The following is a 22,195-nucleotide window of genomic DNA, read 5'->3' on the forward strand; positions in this document are numbered from 1 at the left end:
ATGGGGAGAACAATGAGTCACAAACTCACAATAGAACAATGTTAGAATATATTGTTGCATTTTTGCCTCTCTACCTGTAATATCTCCTCGTAATGATTGGCCTCACACACAATTTCACCCTTTAGTTGTCCAAAAACATACTATCCAACACCTCTTCTCCATTTAATAAAGGGGGGAGAAAGAAAAGAACACACTACACATTGTAAGAGCTGTATTTGTATTTTTGGCAAAGTCGAGGTACAATGTCCAATGTTGTTTGATAAGGCCGAACTTAACATCTGTTCTATGTGCATCATCCTCGGACTATAGCAGTTTCAACAAGAGTGTGTATGTACTATGTTTTGGACATTTGAAACCTCCCATGTCATTCCCATTTTCACTCACACAGTATAGCTTCCAATTGCTCTGATAATTGAGAATACTTGAAATCATTTTTGCATATTCACATTCATGGTCGAGAATATCATAAAGTGTTTTTATCTAAAAAATCATTTTAAAACCAAATTGAACAAGATTTTGAGTTTGTAATTATGAAGTTTTAAAGACTAACGTTAGTAATATTATTTTATGTAATTTCCATATTATTACATATGGAATGGAGAATGTTTTCGGGAACAAGTTGTGTCATCATATAATCCTGATAGAGATACAACAGGAGCACTCGTAACTCCATCACTCACTCACACCACTTTCCTGTCTACAGTCTTTCCTTTCCTGCTGTTTACATTTCAGTCTCACAGCAGGAAAGGAAGGACAGGAGAGTGGTGTGAGTGATGGAGTAAGAGTGTCCCTGTTGTATCTCAATTATTATGACACAACTTGTTCCCCCAAAAAATGGCACCCAGTTAAGAAACCTGTTGGGTCATTTTCACTGTCCTTGCGTCCAGTATAAGACAATGTGCATAATGATATGTTACTAACGATGCAGTTGGAGCTGAAAAGTATAATATAGTACAAATGAGTTGTCCCCCGTGTAGATTTATATTACATTACTTTCATATTGGGTGGGTGGGAAATAAAAAAAATAGTTTTATTTCATTCTCGTTGTCCCCCCTGAGTTGGTCAGGGAAACCAAGCTTTGGCAAGCAGTTCAGTGTGGAACAAAATATAATAATATAATATAATGTAAAAAAGTCTAGATTATTAGTAAATGTATACTCATTTATTTCACCCTCAAATTAGTAATGTTAATGTAGATCTGCCTGGAAGAGCTCCATTCATGATGGAATAGATTGTTACATGATTACATCCATGTCTCGCTTTTTGATAAATGTGTTCTATATTTGCAAGTCATTATTTAGCTTTCCTCAGATAAAAGGAATAACTTAAATTACATGTCAATTTGGTTATTTCCCCTGAGGTTCTCTATATTGCTGTGATGTAAAGAGAAGCCATCCTCTTATACAGACCCGTAGGGACATGAGCCTAGAATAGTTCTCGTTTCTGATGTGTAAATAAGGTCTCTTCTTGCTTTACAAACTCTCATGTTAGCTCGAGTTTTTAACCCAAAATTGTCTCAATCTTATACCATCAACAGCCAATGTGTATCCAAGTATCAACTACTTGTCCTGTCAAAGTGTGCTTGAGCTATAGACAGACTGAACAGTGAACACGCAAACTAGCTCGCTCATTTTAAGTCGCACTAGAAAACAATGGCAGGTAAATGTCTCACAAAATGTGAAGCACACCCATGCCACCATGCGCTCTGTCAGTGCAGGGACTGATCAAGGCTATTCCTGGAAATACACTGGAAATAGTTGGCCACCAATATTCTAGCTGTAAATGGGTTAAAAGAGAAATCAGTCATTAAAATGTTACAGACCATAGAATCATTGAATCAAGATGGACGGCAGTACATGCAGTGCCATTAACATCCCTCTTCAAGATCAAATTTGCCTTTAATATGTTGAAATTATAGATTTTTCCAGAGTCCAGACTCCAGACACAAAATCCCAGTATCATAATAGTACAGTAATTTGACTGAAAGGATAAATGACCAATGCCTACCCAGTTTCACAAGTTCTCACTGTGTTTTTCCACACCTTTTGAACATGAATGGAATGGCAGTGATGGCGTTTAAGGACCAAATATAAACATACACGCAATATAAATAAAGTTAGATTGCTTCTCCACAATACAGTAATAGTGCCCCAGGGATTGGTCCTGGGACCACTTCTGTCCATTATGTAATCAGTCTCAATAAAAAAAAAAAAAATCCAACACTAATGTTATGCTGATAATACTGTGATATATTGCTCTGTGTATACTCCAAACCAGGCTCTTGTCAGGTACAACTTGCTTCTCTCCTCCGCTTCATCAGCGCCCATATCCAGAGGCGGTGGGTTGGCGAAAGGGCCTTTTCTGTGTGGAGTTTGCATGTTCTCCCCGTGTCCCCTAAAAAAAAAAAACATGCAGTAATTATGGTTATTATACTGCCTCCGCCTGGTCAGCTGGAGGCTTTTTTAGATTAAAAAAAGAAAGAAAAAATGAATGAAAACAGTAATGGAAAAATCACGGCTCCCTCACACATTAGAATGTTCTTGAGTGATTTTTCCTTTTTCCTTTTCTTTTTTTTAAATATATTTTTGAGTGGTGCAACGACTCAAAGGAACAGCAATGTCCGTGTTCACCTATGCCTGTGTTCACCTATGTGCGTATGTGTTGGTTAATGAGCACCAGTATATGACTGCGTACCAGTAGGGCCGCTGTTGTGCCAGAAACAGAGAGAGGGATAGTGCTGCACTGTTGCCTGCTAATGAGAGAGAGAGAGAGAGAGAGAGAGGTGGGTTAAAATATCCCTTTAATCTGTATCTGCCCACTATTATAAATAGGAATTGTAATTGACAATTCCCTCATTTAAGCCTCACATTCAGCAACTGATGCAAAACAACTGAAGTCCTTGTTGAGGCCAAAGGGCAAATTGGCAAATTGCTGCTGCCTACTGTCTACCATTGAGCCCTGAAATGTATTACAGAATAAAGCCCTTATACTTGCCATTGGTCTTATGCTCAGGTTTGATGATCTGCCATGTTGGCAGATCTACAAGCTCATCGCGTGCCACCGAGTGGCGCGCTACGAGCTTGTAGGTCTGCTATTTTTTGAAAAATCGAAGAACGACTGACATAGAAACATGGCTTTTTCAGAAAACTGTCAGGATGTAGAAGACATTTTTTTTAGAATCTGATCTCGGGTCAGAATGGGTTAAGTATGCTGATCACTGTGCTTGGAATCAGATGCAAAATGACCTGCATCTCCAGGAGCTGGTCTCACTACTGGATGCATGTATATAGTAATGCTGTAGTTGTTTTGATTCATATTGCCTGTTTGATGTTGATGACTAATGCTGAGGATCTTTCTTGATATTTTATGATTGTGTTTGTTTTACGTCTGAAACCAAAATTTGTTCTGCTGCCTGTCTTGGCCAGAAGAACGCACTTGCACCAGTTCATGTCATAGCAGCATATTGTAACACGAGTATTATAATATCACCATCTTGGTGGTCACTTCACATCCTTTATTAAGCGAACGATGATGTTTTTCTCTGTTATTTATTAACCTATTTTTTTTTTCTTTTTAAATGTTTCAGTTTGGACACTGTCAAATAGACAGACAGGTATTATAATACATATAGTTTCTAGTGTTGCCTATGTTTCCCCTCTCTATTATTCCTCTCTTTGTAGTGTACATCACAACATGTTCTATACCAAATGCTGTTAATTTACAAGGCACACATTTGTTTGATATGTTAGACCATAACTGTGTGTTGCCACACAATATACTAAATGAACATTCACAGGGCTATACTGCCAAAATAACTTATCCATGTTTACCGACAATAACATGCACATGACCATTGTAAAATAACACATTGGCATGGAACTATCATTCTCTGTCATTCTGTGTCAATAGACTGATGTGCTTAATTGTCAGGTCAATGTGTTTTGTTGTGACGTGATCATAGAGATGTTGACCAGTTTAGATCATGTGCGTGCGTGCGTGCGTGCGTGCGTGCGTGCGTGCGTGCGTGCGTGCGTGTCCATACCTGTCTTGGAAATGTGTGTCTTATGGCAATTGCATAGTTTTCAATTTATTTTCACTTTCTTCCACCTTTGTTTCTTTCCCTGTGAGGTGGTCATTGAATCTTTGCATCAATAACGTGTCTTCAAAGTGCAAAAGTTATTATTCATTTTATTTTTTTACAAATATATTCACATTTTATTTTCACATCCATAGTTTGTCTGTTTCAGTGGAAAGTGGAAATATTCATCTGAAATGTAAATGGACAGCTGAACAATCTGTGTGGCCGTATAGCTCTAAAACCTTACACACATAACTGTCAGTGAGATATTATGCAGTCTGTATTGTACTCAGTATATGATCATGTTTACGTTTGTGTTATTATTTTTAGTCACATAATGGTGACATTAGTAGAAGCAGTGAAAGTGCACAATGGGTAAATCATCTCAATAAAACCACCAGTTTGCACTGCAGGATGTTTGATCATATTTGAGGTGAACCATTCTTAGGTCCAAGAAAACATTAATCTATGACACTAGAATGAGCTTGAGTAACAATAAGGAACATTTACGTAGCGGTATATCATATATCATAATGGTATACCATAATATTTCACATTATTTCAGTTGCTATACATGTTGACTTATATCTTCATATCCTTCTAAATAGGCTATACAAATACCATGTTAAGACGAGAATCAATGTATCTGTAAAAATGCTTTAAAATCTACGAAAGAGCATACATTCATGTTCAATTTAAAACTGGTAAACATGGGATGCTATGTCACGTTTGAATAATTTAGACAAACCAGTATACAGCTAATTAGTCACTTTCAATGTCAGAGACCTTAAAAAGGGATTTCACACACAGTGTCTGGGTGATTGCAAGGGTAAAGTACCACCAGCCCACCATAGTGATGACTAGGGTTTGGTTTCTCATACTGTAGGTGCCCCTGGCTGGTTGGGTGCTCCAACAGACACAATCATTGGCCATGTTCGTGGGTGGGAAGCCGGCTGTCGCTGTTTTAGTGAGAAGAGGGGTCTCTGATTTACAATGACATAGAATACACCTTTTTTTTGGCTGCCTGGGCATGGCTAATAAAAAATACGTTTCTTTTCAGGACCATCAAAATGTGTCAATATTTTGACATCACCCCAAGATACAGTATATATAGCTGCTGCGAGGATCAGCAGTTAATTTCTTTCAAGATTTTTTTTAGAGGATTAGATTCTTTTGCATTTCCCAAAACGTGATTACGTGTCCCCCTTTTTCATCTGAGGCACTTGGGTGATGTCTCATCATGACTGAATTGATATAGTCCGTGTGGTGTATATAATACATTCTATGCAAAATGCTGAATTATAGCCTGTGTTTACTGTTTTGGTGTTTATTAGAGTTATTTGTGTGTTCTGGAGTATAGGGACTATGCCGTTCATGCAGGGTGTATTCATCATCAGCCAGACCGAATCAGCCGGAGGCGACAGTGTTGTGTGATATTATATTATAGTCTGGCTTATTAGCCAGGCTAGTATTCACGTTGAATGTCTTTTTCCCCCCATTTGTTTATGAGTTGTACCATATGTCATCTTTCAAATTCATTATTCAGCTAAATGTAATTGGAATTCAATTTGAGTCAGCATGTGCTACGATATGTGGCATTCAGAACTTCTCCTCAATCATATACATTATCATACAATAACATCACATTTGCGAGGTTCATGGTAATGTTCAATGAGGACAGAGATTAATTCTAAAGACACATATTATTACAGCATACTACTGTAAGTGTAGTCATTTCCTGAATAACTGTTATTCCACTGCATTTAGCCCAGATTATTTGTTTTGTTTGAGATCAAATGCATTTGGCATTGGTCTTTCCATGTTGATGCAATACTTGTAGCTTAATGTTTTGTCAAATGTTATGTTATTGCTGACAGTTTTTACGTAACACCTTCAAGTATTCAGCCTTTTCTTTCCCATTTAATTTTAAACAGACACCAACTTTGTCCTTGGAAATGCACAGATAGTGGACTGGCCCATTGTCTACAGCAATGATGGTTTCTGCAAGTTGTCGGGGTACCACAGGGCTGAAGTCATGCAGAAAAGCAGCACATGCAGGTAGGCGAGGAGATATTTCAGCATAAATATAAAGTCATATACTGTGTAACGTTTTCAACTAAACCTCTCTATACCGTACTTTTAGTCATGAGTTTGCCCCCCAATACTCACACCAACATGACGCAGGCACCGACAATGCATAAGGGCAATGTATTTATTTATTTATTTCATTCAACTTAATACAGTACATACCACTTCTGACAATGTTGTTGCGTTCCAAAATGTCCTTGACGCGAGGACTCTACAGCGTTTGTTTTGGCGGTGGAACTATTAAACTGTCCGAACTATTACGCAATATGACTTTAATATTGCAGGGGTAACAACTTTGGCATTGAGGTGTGGTTTGTTGGTAAGCCGGGGTAATTAGGGCCTCGAGAGTCACCTGGTGCAACAGAGTAGGATATATGTGAGAAATGTGTGCTGTGCAACACTGGGCTGTGCACACGAAATGTGTGCTGTGCAACACTGGGCTGTGTGCACACGAAATGTGTGCTGTGCAACACTAATTGAGTTGTCGGCTCACAGCCATTAACCACTCGAACCCTACTATACTTATCTGACTGGTGCATTATGTTTGTTTCATGTTTATTTGAATTTGCGACAAGCATCGGGTGAGCTGACGCAGGTCATTTTCCAGCTATTGTTGGTGCGCAACAGTTGCATTTTCCCACCCTGACATCAAAAGAAGTGATGTTGTCATGATCTGTCACTCCACAGACCATGTCTCCTCCCTGGCCACTCCCTCTTTCCATTCCATCACACTGCACACCTGTCTCCAACTCCCTCGTCAGCCCACCTGTGAACACTTTGCCCATTACCTGCTCCCTATATAACTGGACTCCTCACAAACACAAACTGTCAGAACATTTGTCTTCGTCCCTGAGCTGTACCCCTATTGTTCCTGGTTCTCCTTGAAAGGTTTGCGTTTTTGGACTATGATTAACTGCCTGGTTCTGTACAGTTTTGCCTTTTGGACTTACTAGTTTGTTTTGTACCTTCTGAAATGTTTTTGAATGGAGTTTGAGTTTCCTGAGCTTACAGCTTCCTTTGTTTTGTTACCCTTACTACCTTGGCTTAAATAAATCCTTGGATTTTGGAATCTGGTTTGTGGCTCTGCATTTTTGGGTTCAGTCATCCTGCGTACCTTAACACTCGGCCGGGAATTGAACCCCTGACCTCGAAGTCTCAGGGCAATAACTACAAGGCCACTGAGTTGCTAAATTGATGTGTCTATTCTAGCCTCACAGTCACACTTTTATCTATAGTTGAAAGCAATGCTGTGACCATGTGTTACTGAATGTTGATAGCAAGGCTTTGTCAATGATTTTGGATCAACCACTTCTGTCTTTTAAGACTCTGGTCTGTATTTTGCGTGTCTTAAGTACCAGGTCTTATTACTTAACTTAAGACCTGGAGGTGTGGTCAATGCTCTTTGGCCACTCAGAATAGCCAAATGGCATTGATCACGCCTCCAGGTTTTAAGTTAAAGGGTAAGACCACTTTTTTGAGGTTTGGGTTGTGTAGTTACTTTGCCATGATGCAACTCCATGTGGACAAGAAAGAAATTACTGCTCCAGTGATTAGAAATTGATAATTCAAAATATGCTCCTCATTGACTTACATTGTAGCTAAAACAGCTCTCAAAGTCACTCTTTTAGTACGTAAAAAAAACGCAAACAAAGTTGATTCAGACAATATATTCATAAAAATGTTAGATTCCTGTTAATTTTACTATTTGAAGGTCTGGATCCGGATCCACAGATCCAGTCCGGGTTTTCTTCCCAATAAAATGGACAAATCAACAGGAAGATAACATTTTTATGAAAAAATAAAACCACATGACTTTTGGTGATACTCTATATTGTCTGAATCAACATTGTTTGTTTACGTACTAAAAGAGTGACTTTGAGAGCTGTTTTACATCAATGTAAGTCAATGAGGAGCATATTTTGAATTATCAATTTCTAATCACTGGAGCAGTTATTTTTTATTTCTTGTCCACATTTGGAGTTGCATCATGGCAAAGTAACTACACAACCCAAACCTCAAAAAAAAGTGGTCTTACCCTTTAAGTAATAAGACCTGGTACTTAAGACACGCAAAATACAGCCCTCAGATAGTCTAATTAATATTACCCTTCCCTTTGCATTTCATATTACTCCAGTTATATTTAGATCAAGCTAGGACATGGTGCTACCAAGGATGGCATTAACTAGCAAAGTGAGATGAACGTCAGTACAGTATGTGGTTAAATGATTGCTCATTGCTGCTTGACCCTCTATTCAGCATTCATTCGTTTTTGTGAGGTTCTTTTGCATAAAGCCAATTAAGGCGTTCAGAAGGGGGAAAAAAGTATGCCGTCATGATTTATTTCAACCATCATTAATCAAATTTTACTCAATGGAATTCCATAATAGTCTAATTTGACAGTGGAGATTTGCACATGGAGATTGTTCACAGTCAAGTTAAAAGTATACTATGCAGTGAATAACACAGAATTGTCATATTTAGTTGTAGAGGAGATGGGCATGTATCACATACCAATATTTGTGTTTAAGATGGGGAATTGTGAAAATGTATGCTAATGTAGTATGTAATGCAAATAATCGTATCGAATCATTTTTTGCAATGGAAATAATCGATTGTATCAATTCTAAAACAAAACTACATTGCATGGATGCACCTGGGACGTATATCCTCATTGATGTATCCTATTTGTTGATATATAAAACAAATTCGCCCTCAGAAAATCTGTCTTCTGTTACAAAGATAATTCACACATTTAAGAGTTGCAATGCAGCGCAAAGGTGCCTGAATGTCTGCTTTTCTCATCATGCCAAATGGATATGAAATATTTAAAATGATATTTCCCCCTTTGTGCTTTCCAGTTTCATGTATGGGGAGCTCACAGACAAGGACACAAGTGAGAAAGTGCGACTAACGTTTGAGAACTACGAGATGAATTCATTTGAAATACTAATGTACAAGAAAAACAGTAAGTATATAGCTTCGTCAAGTGGAGAGATAAATGTTGTTTTCCTCTTATGCAAATGTATCCTGGCCTCTGTAATGCACAGCAGAGTTCAAAGGCAGCCCGTAACATTTCTAGCTCGGCAGAAGTACTAATTGGTCCAGAATCAGACCATGTATTTATATCCACTTGCATGGTATAACCTTTTTCTACCCACTGAGCAATTTTCGGCTTTTAGACGTCTAAATGAGCGTCTAAAAAAATGGGGTAAAAATAGTCTAAAAATGAAAGTTATTTTTAGCAGTCTAGGCTTAGATTAGACGTTGAAACAACATCGTTTCAACGTCTATATATATATATTATATATATTGTTCTATTAGAATAGTCTAATCTAAGCCTAGACTGCTAAAAAAAACGTTCATTTTTAGACTATTTGTACCCCAGTTTTTAAGACGAATTCTTTGCCATCTAGACGACTACAAAAATGCTCAGTGGGTACCAGCAGGTGTTACTAGAAATGTTTCTCAAGGTTCTCAAAGACTAGTACAATTTCAACATTATACTTATGCTGTACAATATGGATTTTTATTTAACACCATTGTCTGATTAAATGAGCATCAATCGTCTTTTTCTCCCTCTTTTGTTTCAGGGACACCCGTTTGGTTCTTTGTCAAAATTGCTCCCATTCGCAATGAACAGGAGAAGGTTGTTCTGTTTCTTTGCCAGTTCAGTGACATCACAGCCTTCAAACAGCCCATCGAGGACGACTCCACCAAAGGTTGGCATCAGTCAATTAATCCATTCTGACCTGAGATCAGATTCATACGAGGTTTCCACTGGACACACACTGGTCTGATTAACCCATTCTGACCTGAGATCAGATTCTAAAAATGTCAGTCGTTCTTCGATTTTTCAAAAATAGCAGACCTACAGATCTTGTAGATCTGCTATTTTTCAATAGCTAAAGCATAACATGATGCTAACACCAAAATGGGTTCCCGTTCAGAATGGGTTAATCTCCCGTCTGGTTTCCATATCTCCCGTCAGATGTGTTTTAGAGTTACATCTCGCATTGTGAGACAATATGCTACAGCACCAACTAGGGGGTGTATAACGATCTAGTAACTGCGTCGAAGTATAATGGAAATGTAAATAAACGATTGTATCAATGCTAAAACTAAAATACACCGCATGGATGCACCTGGGACGTATCCTCAGTGATGTATCCTGAGGTCATCGGGGTTTCGGGTCTCTCCAACATCCATACCCCTCACTCAGGTGACCCAGCCCGGGGGTGATCAAGTCCCGACTTGCGTCTCAGTAGCTACCCTCGATCAGTCCCATTAGGGAAAGACAGGGCCACACAATCCGATGCTCCGGAACTAGGAGTGAGAGGAACTGGTGCGTGGACGGACTATAGGCTCTGTGGGTGGACTCCTGTCCGGAGCCCCACCAGGTCCATTCCTGCTCTCACCAGGCCCAGCCCCTGTGCGTTGCACCAGTCTCCCAGCGCCACCAGGCACGTCATTCAGGAGTGGTGGATTCTCGAGCCACAATGGCTCTGCATGGTGGTGCTGCTGCAGGCTCCGCTTGTGGCTTGAATGGCCCCTCCTAAAGGCCTTCGCTGTGGGTTTGTTGGGCTTCCCTCCTCACGGAATAAGACACAGCCTGGGGCGCCAACCCAAACTGCTCACCCGGGTGTCTAACATTCCGGCTGTCACCCGTCTCTCCGGTGGTCACCAGACTATATTGTCTATATTCTTACGAGTCACTATAAATAGAACAACTAAAACTAAAAATACATTGCATGGATGCACCTGGGACGTTATCCTCAGTGATGTATCCTAAGGTCATCGGGGTTTCGGGTCTCTCCAACATCCATACCCCTCACTCAGGTGAACCAGCCGGGGGGGGGGGGTCAAGTACATGTGCGTTGTATTTAACAATGTTTAGAAGAAAAAATAGACAAAGAGGGGTTCAATTGTTTTTGTCCATCGCTACACTTGGTCTATCGATAAATGTGTGTATTCTCCGTGTTCGTGTCGAGGTACGGGTTTGTCTATGTGTGTTCTGTCTGTCGTACGAACAGCTGCAGCAGCCTAAAAGGGCCCATTCACACTGAGCACTGTAACTGCAGCCAGCCAGTGGTGTTGCTGCAGCAGCCTGCAGCGCTCAGTTCACACGGGTGTGATTTTTTTTGTCATTGCTTGGTCCCATTGTATCGCTGCTTATATATATTTTTTTGTGGCTTTCACCTTTATTATTATTTATTTATGGAGGGATAGACAGTATAGGCTGACAGGAAAACCCAATTAGGGTCCACTTGGGCGTCGCATCAAATGACCTAGTTGAGGCACGCCTCAATGCGCTCGTAGAACCACTTTGAAGCCCACACGACGAGTAACCCAAACGTGAAGCATCTTGTGCCAGCTGACATTGTCATATACGGTTCCATATAGAGTTAGCCCATCTGGGTCTCATATGCTGTAGTTAAACGCATCACTTTTTTTATGAATACATTTTCATTTTGTCCAGTCTGTACTGGTAGGATTTGTTATTGATACAATATAACTTATAGAATTGGGGTGGTTATATTTGGTCTATTGAGACATTTAGATTGTGTCAAAAAGGTCATGTCTCACCTACTGTAGAGTGTAGACACAAGATCAGATTGTTCAAGATTCAATTCACCCCCTGAGCAAGCAGGCTGCAGGCTCTATTAGCTCAATGGCAAAAATGTCAGCATTGCGAATGAAAGGAAGGTTACATAGTGCAGCTTTAAGCTCCTTTACCTGAGCTCTTGCCAGATTTGTTCAAAGTTCAAACCCTTACCCATGCTTCCCAATACTACAGTATGGTACTTCCCCCTTGTCTGTATACAGTACATGCAAAAAAGAAACCAATTGAATTGCTAGATACAGTACAATGTATTTAAACTATCTACTAATTCACATAGCATGATAACATGAGAAGCCGTTTTATACACACAGCCATATAGTCTGTTTCATAGTCATAGATCTCTACAGTAACTATTCTTTTATTACAATATGTCTGTAAGGCCAATTTTAGCCCAAGTAGTTTAAAGGTAGGCCGTAGGCCACTCCCATCCAATGCAAATGTGCTTCCAATGATCTTTTGGGGAATAGCAACCGAAGCCAAACATCATACGTAAGAAAGAGTAGTGGTTTAATTAATAATTGCTTAATCTAAAATATGAATGTTGTATATTAACATGCACACAACTTTGCGAACTGAATGTAAAGTTGAGGTATGCAGTATATGTTTATAATATATTAATGCACATTTTTATATTTACCTGATCTGAAGAAATTATCACTTTATGAGTTGACACCAGGGGTCAGTCAGACAGATTTTTTGAAGCCACTAAGGAAATGAAAGTTCATATAATGGCCTGTTGTGGCGCTATCATTGGGCTCAAAAAAAACCATAGCCCCATAGAAGTCCATGTATTTGGGCCCAACTTCACCTAGACTGTATTACCTTAATAAACATGGTCATGAATACTTTTCGCTTCCAGTCACTAGTTTAAAGTCTCATTTCTAATGTCATAATATTATTTTTGGTGGCCCCATTTATAAAAGAAATGACCATAAAGTCGCGCATGTTCTGAGGGGCGTGGCTACCGTTACAGTTCATCCCCCACCCACTCGAGTCAAAATAAAAACCAACGAAGAAGAAGGGGGGAAGTCCCGCCTCGTTGTCTGGGCCAGCCAATGGCCAAACTGGGCTCAAACGGATCTTGAAAGATGGCGACTTACAGTGCAAGGGATTTCAGGCTTCATTTTACGTTCATGTTAGACCCGGGGAACGCTTTGTCCATATTTTTTACAGTCTATGGTTGACACATTGTTCCTGATATGTTTTGTATCCTCAGGTTGGGGGAAGTTTGCTCGTCTGACCCGCGCCCTAACCAGCAGCAGAGGCGTGTTGCAACAGCTGCAGCCCACCGTTCACAAGGGAGAGAATGTCCACAAGCACTCCCGCTTAGCCGAGGTACTTCATGTCGATGAGTTACTTTATGAACGATGACGAGGAGCAAGCCCAGAGCTTCGTTTCGTTAGACATAGAGTTCACGGGAAAGCAATCTTGACTTCCAGATAATGAATCCGCGGTTGATGAAATAGCGCACTGCTGTCAGTATGGGTTTTTTATATCGTGAACATACGTTTCTATAGACCACGAATAATCAGCTTCTGAAATGAAATACACATGTTGTATTTCAAGCTGTGGAGCCACTGGCGTTCTAGCCTGTATGTACAGAGATAAGTCCCCCCTGTTTGTTTATACTTTGTTTATTTTATTTATAGTTTGTTTACTTTTGTGTTTTTATGTTTTATGTGTTCTGCCCTATATGGACCCCCCTGTGAGTGTCTTGAATAAAGTTTGAATTGAATTGAATTGGAAAAAAAACATGTCCTTTAACCCATTCTGACCTGAGATCAGATTCATACGAGGTTTCCACTGGACACACACTGGTCTGATGAACCCATTCTGACCTGAGATCAGATTCGAAAAATGTCAGTCGTTCTTCGAATTTTTCAAAAATAGCAGACCTACAAGCTCGTATCGCGCCACTCGGTGGCGCGATATGAGCTTGTAGATCTGCTATTTTTCAATAGGTAAAGCATAACATGATGCTAACACCAAAATGGGTGCCCGGTCAGAATGGGTTAATAGAAACGGTTTAGAAATGTTTGGATTCGGTTCTCTAGCTTTGTCACGGTGTGCCAGTGAGCTAGTAGCTTATTTTAGGCTACCCAAACAGGATGGATATTCTTGAGCGGATGAAACAAGAGGTGTCCAGGGCAGGCCCATGCCTGTCCCCCCCCTGCAGGTATTTTTGGCCTCTGTACAGTTATGTCCTATTATTAATTAATTTATTAGCTGGAATGCGCTCCTCTTCTTGGCAGGTGCTACAGCTCAGTGTGACTGTAATGTAACTTTCTTCTATATCTAATCAGTGTTTAAGCTTCAGCCCATGCCACGTTTTGATAACCTTCACGGGGCTGTTTCTTTTTTAGAGTTTACTATAGCCTACTTGATTCTGTTCTGCAGTATTGAGCAATTTTTATAGTGGTGTACTGGATATTATGGTGTGATGACCCTCTCCCTGCATGGCCTGCTAGGGCTGATTGGCAGGGTGGAGTTGGATCGTCAGTGAGATTATTGGACCACACCTGAGTCTGGTTTCTTGTGAGAGTCACAAGAAACCCCTATAAAATAAATTGCTCAATACCGACAGCCGGGCAAGTGGATTCATGAATGTATGTATATAGACAATATTTTAGGCCAATAAAAAAGACTATATATACCAAATTTCCCACCCGTCCACCTTTTCATAGATTTTGTATAGCTAGCCATGCATATTCAACAACACTATCATCAGTGTTGTGTAAGTGAATGTTTTTGGTTTGTCCTATATGTCTGATTCACATGCATTTAGACACCCTTGTAAACTTGACCCATGGCTCTGTGTGTTCTTTCCCCCTTTACACCAAACCTCTCCACTCAAAATAGCACTTATAGCAGATCTACAAGCTCACAAACCCCCCCACCCCTCCCTATACGGTTCAAGTGGTTATTAAAATATTATAAGGCCTATAATAAATATGGTCTGAGGAATTTAATCTAACATTTTCTTCTGACTTCTTTTCAGATCCTGAATCTTTACTCCAACATCTTAACCAATAATGGAGCCTATGGAGGATCTATTTTATATTTTAGAGGATTTGGATGATTCCGAATTTGGGAAATTCTTATGGCAACTGCGCATCGAGGGCAGCATTAAAAAATGCGTTCTGGACATGCAGGGCTCGAGGCCTCTAATAATACAAGCAATGTATTATTAGCAATGTATGTAACCCTAACCCTAAGCCGCCAGGCTCGGGGGAGTCGAACCCGCGGCACGCCGTCCGTCCGGCTGGCTTGGTTGGCCTATAGGTGTCAAGACGGTTGAGCCAACAGTCTGGGACACGAATGTGATTTCCTTTTTTTACCTGAAGCGGAAGGAGGACCCCCGGGTGAACAGAACCGGCTTGGGTTTGGGTTTGGGCTCCTCGAACAGCCTGAAGAAGGCGTGGTACTCCACGCAGATCTTCCAGAACACCTTGCAGCAGTCTCTGCTCGCCATGTTGAACTCCAACGTGCCGTGGTGAGAACTTTGCTGCGAGACACACACACACACACAGACAGACAGGAGGAAGACAATTAAATAGAACCTTTCCTTTTTCGCCAAGTCCCTCCCCCCCCCCAACCCGTCATAAGAACAGAAGACTTACAGTGGGGTCTGATCTCAGCTTGATGAGGAACTTCTTGCGCTTGAAGCTCAGCTTTCGAATCTTGGACCAGTTGAAGGCGTTGATCCTGGTGTAGCCCTGTGTCATTGCAAAACACACGTTAGCGTCTTTTTAAGAACAACTGAGTATTATTTTGCTAAATGCATGTCTCTCTCTCTCTCTCTCTCTCTCTCTGATACAATCTTTCAACATGTTCACTCTGGCAGTGTCATGGTTTTGGATGGATGGAGACACAGCTGTGTGTGTGTGTCTGTGTGTGTGTCCGTGCGTGTGTCTGTGTGTGTGTGTGTGTCCGTGTGTCAAGGGCTGTCGAACCTCTCCACACTTCCCAAAAGTATACTTTTCAACACACACACACACACACACACACGTACATTGTACGAGTGATGCTGTGACTTGGAAGTGAGAGACAGATTGTGGGTGGAACTGGCAATACGCACACACACGCACCTCCGCCAATGCACGCACCTTCGCCAATGCACACATGTGCACGCACGCACGCACGCACTGACCGATGTAGTACTGTACATCAGTCATGCCTAGGTGTGCTTTCACACAGTCACAGTCTGCTGCTTTTGAAAAATCATAAGAATGCGGCGCAAATCTTTGTATATATATTCTTTCAAAGTGAATGTTTTTTAACTCAGGTCTAAATGGGTTAATGCTTTTGCGTGAAGCCATAGCATGATCAAGGAGGGAGTTCATTTACAAAAGAACATGATGACTATTTATTTTTATTCTTTTGATGGTAAACAATAAACATGCTGGCGGGCAGTCTTTTTGATCCGAAGACAACGCATGCAAAGGTTTAAAGAGCAACTGTTTGTGGGGCTGATATGGTTCCCGTTTCGCATTTGAGTAAATGGTGCGCTGTGACTGGCCAGTCGCTGTGATTGACAGCCTACACCTAAACCTAACCCTAACCTTAACCTCAGTAAAACTATACCTAAACCTAACCCTAACCTTAACCTCAGTAAAACTATACCTAACCCTAACCTCAGTAAAACTATGCCTAAACCTAACCCTAACCCTAACCTCAGTAAAACTATACCTAAACCTAACCCTAACCTTAACCTCAGTAAAACTATACCTAAACCTAACCCTAACCCTAACCTTAACCTCAGTAAAACTATACCTAAACCTAACCCTAACCCTAACCTCAGTAAAACTATACCTAAACCTAACCCTAACCTCAGTAAAACTATACCTAAACCTAACCCTAACCTCAGTAAAACTATACCTAAACATAACCCTAACCCTAACCTCAGTAAAACTATACCTAACCCTAACCTCAGTAAAACTATGCCTAAACCTAACCCTAACCTCAGTAAAACTATACCTAAACCTAACCCTAACCTTAACCTCAGTAAAACTATACCTAAACCTAACCCTAACCCTAACCTTAACCTCAGTAAAACTATACCTAAACCTAACTTCAGTAAAACTATACCTAAACCTAACCCTAACCTCAGTAAAACTATACCTAAACCTAACCCTAACCCTAACCTCAGTAAAACTATACCTAAACATAACCCTAACCCTAACCTCAGTAAAACTATACCTAAACCTAACCCTAACCTCAGTAAAACTATACCTAAACATAACCCTAACCCTAACCTCAGTAAAACTATACCTAAACCTAACCCTAACCTTAACCTCAGTAAAACTATACCTAAACCTAACCCTAACCCTAACCTCAGTAAAACTATACCTAAACCTAACCCTAACCCTAAACTCAGTAAAACTATACCTAACCCTAACCTCAGTAAAACTATACCTAAACCTAACCCTAACCCTAACCTCAGTAAAACTATACCTAAACCTAACTCTAACCTCAGTAAAAATATACCTAAACCTAACCCTAACCCTAACCTCAGTAAAAATATACCTAAACCTAACCCTAACCTCAGTAAAACTATACCTAACCCTAACCTCAGTAAAAAATATACCTAAACCTAACCCTAACCTCAGTAAAACTATACCTAACCCTAACCTCAGTAAAACTATACCTAAACCTAACCTCAGTCAAACTAACGCAGTGGCTGGGGGGCGTTTCCAAGAACCCGAATGCGAAACGGATACCATATTAGCGTTTGTGGGACGTACGGTTGACGTAGTGTTGCTCCTAACCCTAACAACACAGCCAGTGATGGGTTCATGACAGTGGTTTTCAACCCTTTTCATTTCAAGGCCCATTATTTATTTGGCATTTGAGCCACTGGCCACCATTTGATGAGATTTAACCTCTCAGACCCTAATCTAAAGAATAGTCCTGAAAGCCACCCCTATAGAGCGTCGCAGTCCCTCCCCCTTTCAGAACAACGAGTGGCCCAGGAAATGAATCCCAATGCATTTTTCCCATAGGCATTTCTTAAATTAATTTTTTTAAAGACCTTTTCAGCGTCGTACGAAGCCAACTCTTGTCGTGACAAATCATGCCAACACACACAATATTTTGGACCAAACAAATAATTACAAAGAAGAAAAACAACAAAAAATGTGTTTTTTTCTATTTTCTAATTCTTTGTTTGGCCCGAAGAATTGTGTTTGTTGTCATGATTTGTCACGACAAGAGTTGGCTTCGTACGACGCTTAAAAGGTCTTTAAATAAATAATGTAAGAAATGGTGCACTGCTCCTCCCGGTGTATAGGGGAGGGCTGTCTTACAGAGACAACATGTAGACAACATGCAGCAAAGGTTGCCATGAAGTTCATGATACGGTACTCAAACACGCAACACGCCGTCAGGCCACCACTAGGCCAGCGGGCGCCACCCGGTCTCGGTCATCTTACCAGTTGGTGTAAAGGCTGGTGATGGTGGGTTCTCCATGGCTGTCTAGGTGCTGGGTCTGCTGCAGCAGCACGTTGTTGAACACGCGGGTAATGTCAATAGTGACATAGTTCTCTATGGACTGTAAGACGGTCATGTAGGCCCTGACGCTGGTCAGTAGCTCGCTGGGCTTGGCTATCTCCTGAGTAGCCTGGTTGTACATGGTCATCCCCACAATAGACCTGACACATACACATGAAACAGTTTAGCTTTCCATGTGAATAAAAGGTAACAAGATGAACACAGACAAAGGTTTACTTTATGTTTGCACGTGTTTTGACAACTGTAGCTAAATTAGAACATTTCGCTAGACAATAACGTTAAGATAAATATAAATAAATACATACATAATGTAATTTGTATCCACTGATGACAAATCATAATTCATTATCTACATACATGATACATGCATCAACATTTGAGGACAACAGCAATATTTATTTTGGGGATCATTTACAGCAGGCTTTAGAGGTCGCAGTGTAACATTGAGCAATCAAACACATGTGAGTATTTGCAGTGTGTACATGTATTTACTTGGTAAATCTGATCTCTAGATGTGAGGTGAGGTATTCTCGCGGTGTGAAGGTGTGTTCCCACACCACCATGTTGGGAACGTAGTTGATGGAGAAACACAGCTCAGACAGGGCTGTGTGCAACTTGTCCAGACTGAAAGAAGACAACAACAAAGTATACGTTTCAAACACTTTGCTGTCTGTACGAGAACACACAAGGCTGTGAAGTCAGGTTATTATTGTGACCCGTTTAACCCCTGGCTCTACAATAACAGAAATACACACACAGTACATTGAAAACAAACCTTTCACATTTCGTTTTAAATGACAAGAATTTCAACATTTTGGTGTTAGCATTATGTTATGCTTTAGCTATTGAAAAGACAAGCTAAAAAAAAAACAAGCTCAAAGCGCGCCACCGAGTGGCGCGCTTTGAGCTTGAAGGTCTGCTATTTTTTGAAAAATCGAAGAACGACTGACATAGAAACATAGCTTTTTCAGAAAACTGTCAGGATGTAGAAGACATTTTTAGAATCTGATCTCAGGTCAAAATGGGTTAAGGATTTACAATTCTTATTGAATAATAATGTTCTAGTGTGTGTGTGTGTGTGTGTGTGTGTGTGTGTGTGTGTGTGTGTGTGTGTGTGTGTGTGTCTCTCACCAGAATATGGAGAGGTCAGAGGTCTCCACTAGCATCTCCACCAGTGAGTCCACCATCTTGGTGTGAAAGATGATGGTGTTCATCATCTTCCCCAGCTCCCTGTGGTCTGCTATACCCAGACTGGCCTTAGAAACACTGGTATACGCCTAGAGGAGACATGGTGGGAGGGAATAAAGAACAGAAAGATGGAATAGAAGGGAACGAACCAAATGAACAGGGAAAGAAAGGCAGGTTGGATGGAAACGAAGAGGGAATGAGGAAAAGGAAAACAGGAAGTAGGGATGAACCGAAATGCAAAGAAAGTGGCAATAAGTCTGAGGAATCAGAAACAAGAGAACGACAAACGGAAGACTATAGCACCATTGTGTATTGTATTGTATTGACATTAGACACCAGCGGATGGCGGATTTAGCCGGTTAGTTAGTCAGTTTGGGTCAAAAGAATATATTATTAATTAATATCGGATAAACCGCGGGTGAAATAATGCTGGAAATAAATGAATGGCATCCATCTATAGGTTTTATAACTTTTAAAACGGAATTAAATTATAATATAGTTTTTTTTTTAAAGGCACCAAATCTCGGCGTGCGTGCGTTAGTAGTATTTTTCCTTGAACTTGTAGATTGGCTATATCCCTGCAGCGGATTTCGGGTGGTTGCGGATATATAAATTGGATTAAGTCATTTATGCGGTGGGATAACAGGCGGATTATAAATATGCACACTCGGATTCGGGTGACAAAAAAGCTCATCCGCTGATCTCTGATTGACATGATCATGAATTGAAAAAAAGGACACATTTACACAAAATATGTTTGACAATATAAACGCATAATATCCAGCTTGCCCAGAGACATCTTGAAAATATAGCAAATTCGTTCGATACAATTTGTTCCTGAATAACATGTAGTTGTTATCAAGTTCAACTGTGTGTGTGTGTGTGTGTGTGTGTGTGTGTGTGTGTGTGTGTGTGTGTGTGTGTGTGTGTGTGTGTGTGTGTGTGTGTGTGTGTGTGTGTACCTGCAATCTGAACCAGTCCAGTCTCATGCCTCTGAAGTCAAACACATCTCCATCCTCCACTATAAGGAACAAGCATGTGCAAAATTACCACAACACTGTGTTTGATGTTATTTTTAAAACAATATTCACACACATCACATCATCCTTCAATAATTATATTCCACAACACTGAGCTGACATGGACATAAGCATTTAATCTTTGATGTTTACTGTCTGCTGGCGTTTGGCTTATGAATGTTATTCTGTTGTACCAGGTTTTTCTTTTCCTTTTAGATTTTTTTGAGAGAGAGAAACCATGAAACAGTTTTTGGCATAATATAAACACAGTACATTCCAGTATTAACCCATTTTGCGCGGGAACCCTTTTTATGTTATACAAGATCTACAAGCTCACGCCGAGTGGCGCTCTACGAGCTTGTAGGTCTGCTATTTCTTTTAAATGGTGAAAATGTGCCTCACATCTTTGAATATATATTGTTACAGAGTGAACATTTTAACTCAATTCTTTGCTTCTGTGTTGGGGTCCCTGGAACAACATATTTTCATATTGGGGTCCTTTCCTTGACATGAAATATTGAGCACAACTGAAACAGAAACATTTCAGAAAGCCGTCAGGATTTTGAAGACTTTTTTTTTAATTTCGACCTCAGGCCTAAATGGGTTAATTGAACTGAAAGACTGTATAAAGAAATAATGACCTGTTGCAATTGTACACTCTCAGGGTTAAATGATCATACATGATTACCTCAAACCATGATTTACAGTACAGTAGTTTATGTTTACCTTGTTTGACGCTGAGAGAGGTCATCGTGTTGACGAAGGAAGACATGATGATTGATTCATCTTCTGGACACACAGAGAGGTTCTAGCATAGAAAAAACAAGTTCCATTCTTACGGTGATTAATGTTATCGATGCATGTTCCTTTAGCCATTATTCATCATTGTCATACAAATAAATATTAGGAATATGAAACCATGGGTGGTAGGGGTAGTTTCAGTAACCCCCTTCCCCCCGTTAATTAAGATTGTCCCACTGACATTTTCAATGCTTGTGTGTGTGTGTGTGTGTGTGTGTGTGTGTGTGTGTGTGTGTGTGTGTGTGTGTGTGTGTGTGTGTGTGTGTGTACCTGCACCAGTTCGTTGAGCACCACAGCATCGAAACCAGATAGATACTGAACGTAGTACCTCTGCATGACTGGACCATACCTCCTCACATGGGCCCTCAGCTCCTCCATGTAGAAGATCAACTCTGCTATGTGTCTGTAACACACACACACACACACACACACACACACACACACACACACACACACACACACACACACACACACTTAACAAGAAATTCTTGAACACAAACAATAGTGGATGCGCAAACTTGGAAAACTCTACAACAAGTGCTTCAGGATACAGATCACGGGCATCGCCTTCTCCATATATGGCGACTGCCAATTATTGCAGACACTGAACAGAATTTTGCCGATGCCTGATCAGCTCTCAGCTTGGGCATGCCTGCAATCTGCAGGCACCTCACGACTGATTTATGGACATTACCAAGGCTTCCAAATATGAACACAAGTAGTTTACATTTGTAGCCAAGCTGTATAATAGCATCTTTAAGACGCTGGTACTTAAGCACCTTGGTAAGGAATGCCTCTTCCAGACTGTGGTCAAATGTACATGCCACTTCCAAAATGGTCACTTCTCTACTGTCATCAACACCAACAATATCTGGTGTATTAGCTGTGACA

At 40.4% G+C, this 22,195-nt stretch overlaps 1 protein-coding gene across 1 annotated transcript; it reads right to left on the minus strand.

Moving 5' to 3' along the window:
• Window positions 1-1,886: 1,886 nt before the first annotated feature.
• LOC308328512 (FERM domain-containing protein 7-like) lies at window positions 1,887-21,643 on the minus strand. The gene is made up of 6 exons (XM_080782380.1): window positions 21,575-21,643; window positions 21,230-21,311; window positions 20,447-20,505; window positions 15,407-15,502; window positions 15,125-15,291; window positions 1,887-2,394 (listed from the first exon to the last, which is right to left on the minus strand). Exons 1-6 carry the CDS (start codon window positions 21,638-21,640, stop codon window positions 2,229-2,231), a joined length of 636 nt encoding a protein of 211 aa, XP_080638506.1. The 5' UTR covers window positions 21,641-21,643; the 3' UTR covers window positions 1,887-2,228.
• Window positions 21,644-22,195: the final 552 nt, after the last annotated feature.

Source organism: Protomyctophum bolini (assembly GCF_963924005.1).
Source record: "Protomyctophum bolini genome assembly, chromosome: 14".
Lineage (NCBI taxonomy): Eukaryota > Metazoa > Chordata > Actinopteri > Myctophiformes > Myctophidae > Protomyctophum > Protomyctophum bolini.